General features: G+C 36.5%; 2 protein-coding genes across 3 annotated transcripts; both read right to left on the minus strand.

Moving 5' to 3' along the window:
• LOC18783700 (monothiol glutaredoxin-S15, mitochondrial) lies at nt 258-3,134 on the minus strand. The gene is made up of 7 exons (XM_007217321.2): nt 2,652-3,134; nt 2,438-2,513; nt 1,820-1,954; nt 1,610-1,709; nt 862-928; nt 614-692; nt 258-531 (listed from the first exon to the last, which is right to left on the minus strand). The coding sequence occupies exons 2-7, from the start codon at nt 2,510-2,512 to the stop codon at nt 472-474; spliced, it is 516 nt and encodes a 171-aa protein (XP_007217383.2). The 5' UTR covers nt 2,513; nt 2,652-3,134; the 3' UTR covers nt 258-471.
• Nucleotides 3,442-7,162, minus strand: LOC18784016. Of its 2 annotated transcripts, none has more exons than XM_007215351.2 (3): nt 7,102-7,162; nt 3,829-5,220; nt 3,442-3,747 (listed from the first exon to the last, which is right to left on the minus strand). In XM_007215351.2, exon 2 carries the CDS (start codon nt 5,182-5,184, stop codon nt 3,886-3,888), a length of 1,299 nt encoding a protein of 432 aa, XP_007215413.1. In that variant the 5' UTR covers nt 5,185-5,220; nt 7,102-7,162; the 3' UTR covers nt 3,442-3,747; nt 3,829-3,885. The 2 variants fall into 2 exon arrangements, with proteins under 2 accessions (XP_007215413.1, XP_020416683.1); XM_020561094.1 differs by having other exon boundaries at nt 3,829-5,223; nt 7,102-7,161.

Genomic DNA, 8,623 nt, shown 5'->3' on the forward strand with positions numbered 1-8,623 from the left:
TTTTGACAAAACTCAGAATTTCTAAATTGATATGAACCCATTCCGGTGTTCAGATAAAAAAACATACAAATTTAGAAATTCCGCGTGGAAAAAAACATGGAATTTGGAGATCATAAATCCCAAGTTTAAATTCTATCTAAAAGTTGTCATTTCTAAAATCCCAAGAGAGATTGAGTTTAAAAAACAGATAACTTTACAAATAAATGTTAAATTCCGTGTTTTAAATCAGTCACCCAAACAAGAAACTTTACAAATTCTAGAACATTAATTTCCGTTATTTTAAATTCCGTCATTTATGAAATCCTTTGTACTTTTAAATTTCCTCATCCAAACGCACTGTAAATGTATAGAGAGATTCAATTTAAAACAAATCTCACTTGAACACTATGTAATGCATTGCGGATGAAAGAGACATTTATTAAACTTGATGTCACATGGATGAAATGTCATCTGCCATTCAAATTCAACAACTTATTCAGACTTCTCTTGATTGGCTGAAATATCCTGAAGCTTTTCCTTGAGCTCACCAGTCTACACAGGATACACCACATCATTAAAGCTATGCATTGCCTTAAACTTAAAAACAACAAGAACTGAATTTATAAGGACTAACCTGATGCATATTGAGAATTATATCTGACCCTCCAATGAACTCCCCCTTGATGAATATCTGCGGAAACGTTGGCCAGTGGCTTCATAGGGAAAAAGAAAGATTAAGAAATCAGCTCGAAATCAAATACTTTAAAATTTGGGAGGCCAACATAAACCAACAGTTCTGTCTCTGGATAAGCAACAAAATTTGAAATAATTTTGGTCTCAAACTTGTAGATGTTACTAATATACCACAAAGAATCAACTTACCTGAAGGCTTTTACAGCACTTTTCAGTTCAGGATCTTCCAAGATATTCCTGGCACCCAAAGGAACATCTGAAAGGTACCGAATTATCATAAGAAAATAATTTGCAGCAATGTATAATCATTATCAGAAGTTAAGTTTCAGCAGAAGTACAATAGACCACTTGCAAGCACAATTTAGTAACTCGATAATTTGAAGTAATAATGTTTCTTCATAACCGTAAGTTATACTCCCAGTCCCAAAAACATATGACCAGTTTTTTCACACCTTAAAGTTGAACTGCCCATTGAGTTAAATTTCCAGTAACACTTCAAACGTAGAGCAAATAAGAGCTTGTTATAAGCATAATTCACCCAATAAGTAAACTTGAAAGGACAAACTAATGCAATCTGTTAGTCATTTCACCCAAAACAGTATTCTACTTCATTGTTTCCTTGTGTTTTTTAGCCAGTGTTGATATTTCTGATTGAGTTAGGTGCATCACATATTTAGATGGAAAACTGATACTCTATTATGCAGGAAACATTATATGCACCTGTATGCATATGTTCGAAATTGGCAAGCCACTTAGATGGCTATATTTAACTAAAAGCGCCTCACTGTGATGGTAAATATGAACAATCATGAAGACTATGGATATCACTATGGTTTTATTTTAGTGATTTGTGTTTGCACATACATAGACTTTATTGCTAAATTAACTCAAGAAAACCACAAATCAGAGTTGGAGTATGAAATGACTCGGAACTCACTGTATTGTTTTAACACTCTTACTGCAAGTGAACTGAAGCCACATTGAGGAAGATCAGGCACCCCTTTCATATAAAGCATTACACGATTGTCCTTGACATCCTACAGAAGCGGATTAGAATCATTTAACTCAAAGAACAATGATCTTTGGTCTGGACGACAAAGGGGAAATAAAGAGCTATATTAAGAAGATTCAGTTGGCATATCTCTACCTGTTCAACAAGGTCCTTCAATGTAAGGCCAGAATTCTCAAGCTTATTAGTGGGCTTAAAATCATCATGTGCGTCAGGCTCATTCGGCACTGTGGCCGAGTATCTCATTCCATTGATATAAAAAGATCCAGGAGCCTACTACCAGTTTAAAGAAAAAAACTGCTATCATTGGTAAGTGTGAAGTATAGATGAAGCACAAATTCAAAAGATGGCCTGGATTAATTTACACGCACGTATGGCCACACATGATCCACTCAAGAATGCAAAAATACAGAATGTGTAATATGGGTTAATATTCTCTTCCCAAACTACCTAATGTTTCATGTGATTAAACTCTCAATCTAGACCATACATTCAAACAGTAACAAACATCCACAAGACCAGTGTTTGAGATTTAATGTTTCTGCCAAGAGAACAATGCTCATGCAATAAGTATGCTGAAAACATATAAATCCCATTACCTATTTCCCCACTGAAACATATTTCCCATCACAGGTAATATCAAAATTTCATTCGAACTACATTCTCAACCCTCTTGAGTTTTTCTTTCTATTAAGTGCAACTAGTCTACTAGTACTAGCAAAACTACCTAAATGTGGAAAACTGATAAAGTCTTACAATTATGGCACAACGAGCAGCCGAGCCTGAAAATGAAATTCCCTTGCAGAGCAACTTTGAAAGCGACCTTGCCATTCTGTGAGCCAAGAACATGCCATCAGTCTAAAGTTTAAAGCTTTCTACAATACCATTCATTCCTCTTCATAAAACTTAATATGCAACCGTGCTTGCTTAGCCGGAAACAGAAGCAAAGTCAGAAACTTTATCGATTTACCTGCAGAAGAGGAGAGAGGTGGAACCGCGCAAGCAGGCTGAGGAGAGAAGGAAGAAGGAACCCAGTGAGACGGTCCGTTTGCTCGAGTGCGAGTGACACTTCGGCACCGTCGATTCGATCTACAAAGTTCAATGTGTTTGCGGTTTTTGTTGGGTCTGGCCGCGTGGGCTGTTCGAATCCAATTTGTTACACATTATTATACCTTTCAGTGAATTTTTTTTTTTTGGGGGTAAAAGTGAATGCTACTTTGAAGTTTTACCCAAATCAAGAATAAAGCACACGCAAATGTGGGTTAGGGTAGTTGATGAAGGCAGTGTGTTAGTTCTCCCTCGATGTACATTCAATTAGTGTAAAATACCGCTGTGTCAAAATAAAAAAATAAAGGGAGAACTTTCAAAACTATATATAATGTGTATATATATATATAACAAAAACACTCTTTGCTCACCTTGATCTTATAGTTCCTAACTCAACATACTCATCTTTCTCCACCATTTTCTATCAATCATATCTTACATTTACTTCATCATATCGGTCCATACAGTTTGTTTCTATCATATCTAACTTTTGTAATTGTGCCAAATTGAGTTTCTAAATTGCGTCACAGTGAAAAATCTTTGTGATTTTCTCCTTAATTTAAAAACCTTTTCTCATATTTACTCAATTAATTTACCAATTCCTTTCCCATATTTTATATTGTCAGGAATCCAAATTCAAAAACCTGTCTCTGGAGATTTGGATGCTAAGTTCATTTTTTCTTCATATTATTATGGATAAAAACCTGCATATGTTTATCTGAATTATCTAAATTTAATGTATAGTAAAAACCACAAGGTTTGTACAAAGGGAAATAGAGTCATCCTCATAAGCCAAAACGATTATCTATAAAGTACTCAAAACTATGCTTAACATAAAGCTAACAATGAATCAACAAAAGAAAGCTCAGAAAAACAATAAAGTTCCTGCGGCCGTCCATTGTCCGGACAAAATAAAACTTCATGCTTCCTTACAATACTTTTTCAACAAAATGAAGCTTGATGGTTTTGTCATTCAATACTTCCACTTGGTCATGGCTCGCAACCTGATCAGAAACGTACTTTGAAAAGGAAAAAAGGGAAGAATGATGAGAAAGACAACATTTGAAAATGACAATAATTCTGCTAAAAAAGAAACTTACAGAAAATATTGACAATAGTCTTTTGTGTGAGCTACTCTCAGCAACAATGGGCTGCAGTCACCGCCTGTTGTTGTAAGTTGGCCATCTTTGATTTCGCCATCGCAGCCCCCTGGGACGGGGTGCATTTTCAGGTACAGAAGTATTGCTCCATCTAGGGGGGGCACGGCTGGCCTCCTCTGGTAAGGAGTTGTTGCCCCAACCAGGGGCACGGCTGGTCTCCTCTGATAAGGAGTTGTTGCCCCATCTACGGGCCCTGTTAGTCTCGTCTGATAAAGAGTTGTTGCTCCATCTAGGGGCACGGCTATTAGGCTCTGATATGAAATTATTGCTCCATCTAGAAGCATGACCAGTCTCACCTGACAAGGAATTTTGGCTCCATCTAGGAGCACGACTAATCTCCACATCATTATTGGGTGCTCGCCAACGCAGACCTCTGGGACGAGATGTACTATCTGATAAAATGTTGCTCCGTCTTGTCACAGAAATGGAATCATTGTCATAATGAGCCCTGGGCATTCTCCCTGATCTGCGGTTATGTGTCTGCTCTCTGCCACTTGAAGAGCCACTAGAAGAATCCATCAAACGAGTAACCAGCATGACCTCAAGAGAACGAAACATAGCAGAGAAAAGGTTAGTCATCCAGGAACTGAACTCTCCGGATTCCTCATCAACAATATCTTCTGCAGGTCCTTGTTGGACCAAGCTAAGGACATCTTCCAAGTCCCTTTCACGCTCCAACCTTACCCAATCACTATGTCGATTTGGATCCACCTCTGATGGCCGGACAGAAGGGTGTTGAGACCTGGCATGCTTCCTCAGTTCTGAATAAGTCCCGTTAAAGTCGCATGTCTCAGAAGAGCAATTCCTCACTTTACAATTCATGTAGTGACGAGCAGCCTCAACAACAACATATCCATAGATTTCTCCCCGACAAAGAGGGCAAACTGGCTTTGGTTCCAATTGACTCCCACAGGGGCTGGTTTGCCCAAGCGACGATTGTTCCTCGTTAGCACTGTGAGAGGTTGTGATTGTGAGAGGAAGTTCTTGCAACATTGGTGTAGAGCAGCAAGGCAGAGATGACTTACAAAACTGGTCAAGGCAATTTGAGTGCCGGTAGCTTGTATTGCACATGAAAGGCCTGCAGCCCTTCTCATGAGAGGAACACTTTAAAAGAACAGCATTGTGTGGGTGTTCAATGCAGATGGGGCACCTAGCTTCTTCCCACTCTTTTACATTCTCCTTGCTTTCCAAGGGATTTTTCAGGTTGTATGGCTCAGAATCATCAGAGGTGCAAGGATAAGGAGAAGCCCTAGATCGATCAAGAGACAAGGAACTAGCTCTTCTAACCTTAGGCATTTTTGAAGTTAAGATGCCACCACAGAATACTAAAACCTACTATTTTCAACACATAACATTAGTAAGCACAAGTATAACCAAATAAAACTTTGGAAATAACTCTATCATGTATATTATGAAAGAGCGAAAAGAAATGAGACTGCGGATTAGGAAACCCAGAATTTACCATACTTTAACAGAACAACATGCTATATTTTGGGTGTGATAGGTGTGCGCTTGTGTGCATGCACATGATTATATTTCTAGGTTTCAAAGTGCAGGGATTATCATAATTGATATGCCACAAAATACTGATACAAAACATTTGAGCATAACCAAACAACAGACCTATTACAAATCTCTGTCCACACCTTTATTATAACTTCAACACCACAATAGAAAGCAAAACCTTAATCATGAACACCAATTAATCATTACTAGGTAGTTCCAAAAAACCTGCACTAAATGTGCAGCCCACTGCACCAAGGTACTGCCATTGCAGGGTCTGATGGGGGTCAAATGCACGCAGCCTACCAAAGCTTGCCGAGACACTGTTTCTCGTTTGAAACCCATGAGTCCATGACCTCCAGGCCACAATGGGGCAACATAACCCCAACCTCCAGACGCATGTGCCCTAAACTCCTACTGTTATATTCCAACATCGTTAAACCTTTACCAACACTAATGTTTTTGCAACATCGTTATCCCTCTAATACATATGTTTAACATCACTTGGGTGTAATAAACTAATACAGGTTCTATAATGAAAATTGTAGCTAAAATCCCTTTCCTATAGATATGAAACATACACTACTTTAAGCCTTTCAATCATCTAAAAGCTTAATACTGTTAAGTAATCGATGGTTACTCAAATTCTCAGCTGGGGTTAACCCATAAACAAAGACTCAGCTACGTGGGAGCTAGATTCTAGTCAAATGACAAAGGTGGAAGGGCCTTTATTAGGAATCTCAAGAGTAACTGCTAGAGAATAGTTCCTGAATATCGTCCTAAATATCCCATAGGATTCAAAGAAATTTTAACAAACTATATCATCTATATGCTTATCACAAAACTCTTAATAAAATAATAATAATTTCCAGCCTTTATATGCCAATATGCACACATATTTAAAGACTTCAGCTGGATTTCAGCTTTTAGTGTCACACAATATGGATATATACGTGAGAATCTCTTGGAGCATGGTCCTCTGCTTTTTTGACAGGACTACATGGGTCCTTAATCTCTATATCTCAATAAGCAAACACATACAAATCAACTCTACATAACAAATAATCAATCAACCTGGTACAAACTAGCACTATGTATTGCATAACCGATCAATCTTAAATGTCTAAAATTTATCTAGGTTTAACTACAAACCAAGTACATATCTACACAAACAATTTCAATCAAACATGCCCATCAACCACAATCCTACATATACCACTTAGCCACTACTGAATTATGACTACATACTTGGTTAAAAAAATTATGAAAAGATGCCAAAGAAACTCAACCTAGCTTGTAGTTCTAGTTCAATTCCTAGACTTCCCATGAAATTACTAATTTTTCTTTTCTATCTTCAAGATGAATTTGTAATACGCAATATCCTTACCCTCAAAGCCACCCGTTGGCCGTTCAATATATATCGTTGACCATTATATATCTAAAGTGAAAAAAAGGCACCATGTTCTCTAAATCCATGAATCCAAACAAAACAAACCAGCAATATAAAATTTAGATGAACAAAAAAAAAAAAAAAAAAAGAGAGATCAATTACAAGAATTGATAATCTTGACGCTAAAAATTCAAACTTTCCAGTGTTTCGAAGCCAAACAACAAATCGATCAAGATCCAGAAAGAGTTACGATCTAAAAATCATCATCGAAGAACCAGATCGCTGCAAACTGTACAGATTTATAGGGTTAAGAATTTTACCGGAGGGTCTTTCTTGTTGAGAGACTTGGGAAACTTCAATGGAAGATGACAGCGTTTCTGAGCAAAATTGAAAAAGTAAGGGCGTGTAAGCTGTATATATAGACAGAGAGACGCGCAGCGCCTTCCACATGATAGATACGTGAAAAGACTATTATGCCCCGGTTAATTCCTGTACCCACTAGAACTTAATAGTAAATTGGACGAGCCTAACTGAACGGTTACATTTTAAATGCACAAAAGTTGGTCCGTTGCTAGCCATCATAGAACGATGTGAAAATTCAAAACCTCCCGGGCCGGAATCTGGCATTCTAAAATATCGACCCGATAATTTTCGGGTTGATCCTCTCTTCTAATTTTAGAAAGAAGAAAAATACCTCACGAGATCTAATCTAGTCCAGTAAAAAAGCCTTAAATCATAAATTATATGTCTTAGATTTGAATCCTCATGACATCATCATTCTGTAAGTGTGATAAATCTCTCTCATCTGTAATTTAGCCTATCATTTCTACTTCAAAGAAAAACAAAGGATGATGAAATTTTTTGAAAAATAGTCAATTTTTAAATACTCTAAAGCTTTTTGGCCACTTATTTTTTAGGCTTCCAACATTTTAACCACTTGAGGGAGCCTCGAGCATACTCGAGTAAGATTCTAGAACTACTCAAGTGGGTTATAGCATTAAGAGACATTGAATGGGTAGACTTCAAAATCCTAAGAGGAAGGAAAAAAAAAACTAAAAGTCTAAATTTGCTTAAATGGTGGATACAACTTCCAAAATTCCCCTCATTGATGAACCCAAGTTATTTTTGAAACAAACAATATTGTGGGAGGGAGAAATTGAACTTAAGACCCTGCGTTATTTGATACATGTGATTTTTGAGCATTTAATGCCGGCCTTTACATTGAGACCTTATGCATACTGATGAGAGTAGATCATGGGAGTTTCCACTCTATTTTTTTTTTGCCTCAATGATATTCTTTAGATTTTAATCGAAAAGAGTATCAAAGATACTTTCTCAATATACAAATACTAGGAAAAAATTTACTTTATTTTCAGCCATATGCTTAGAAATAATTCTAGAACGAATAGACAGGAGCCATTGGGTTTTCAGTGAATAGATATAGGAAGTATTAGGGGTGAGCACGGTTCGGTTTGGACCGATTTTTGCTTTAAATTAGAACCGATTCGGTTCTATTTATCCGGTTTGATTCGGTTCGGTTTTAATAAAAAAAATTAAAAAACTGTCCGGTTCGGTTTGAACCGATTTCGATCCGGTTCCGATTTCGGTTTGGTTTTGAACCGGATTATAAAAATTATTTTTTAAATTATTTTTTAATACAATTCTCACCTGAAATATTATTTTTTTACTTGAAAATTAACAAATTATTCAATTTCATATAAAAAATAAATATTAAAGTTAGAAAAGAGATATATTTTGACATTGAACTTGGATAAATATTAGGTTTTTTTTTAGTAAAATTAAAAATATAGCGTTAAATATAAATATATATTGAAATTATAT

This window comes from Prunus persica, chromosome G3, assembly GCF_000346465.2.
Source record: "Prunus persica cultivar Lovell chromosome G3, Prunus_persica_NCBIv2, whole genome shotgun sequence".
NCBI lineage: Eukaryota > Viridiplantae > Streptophyta > Magnoliopsida > Rosales > Rosaceae > Prunus > Prunus persica.

Coding starts and splice junctions, on each gene's coding strand:
- LOC18783700 (XM_007217321.2), bottom strand. CDS start 2,512: ATGGCAAGGTCGCTTTCAAAGTTGCTCTGCAAGGGAATTTCATTTTCA. Junction 1,955..2,437: donor CTGCTCGTTGTGCCATAATT/GTAAGACTTTAT, acceptor AACTGGTAGTAG/GCTCCTGGATCTTTTTATAT. Junction 532..613: donor TAATTCTCAATATGCATCAG/GTTAGTCCTTAT, acceptor TATCCTGTGTAG/ACTGGTGAGCTCAAGGAAAA.
- LOC18784016 (XM_007215351.2), bottom strand. CDS start 5,184: ATGCCTAAGGTTAGAAGAGCTAGTTCCTTGTCTCTTGATCGATCTAGG.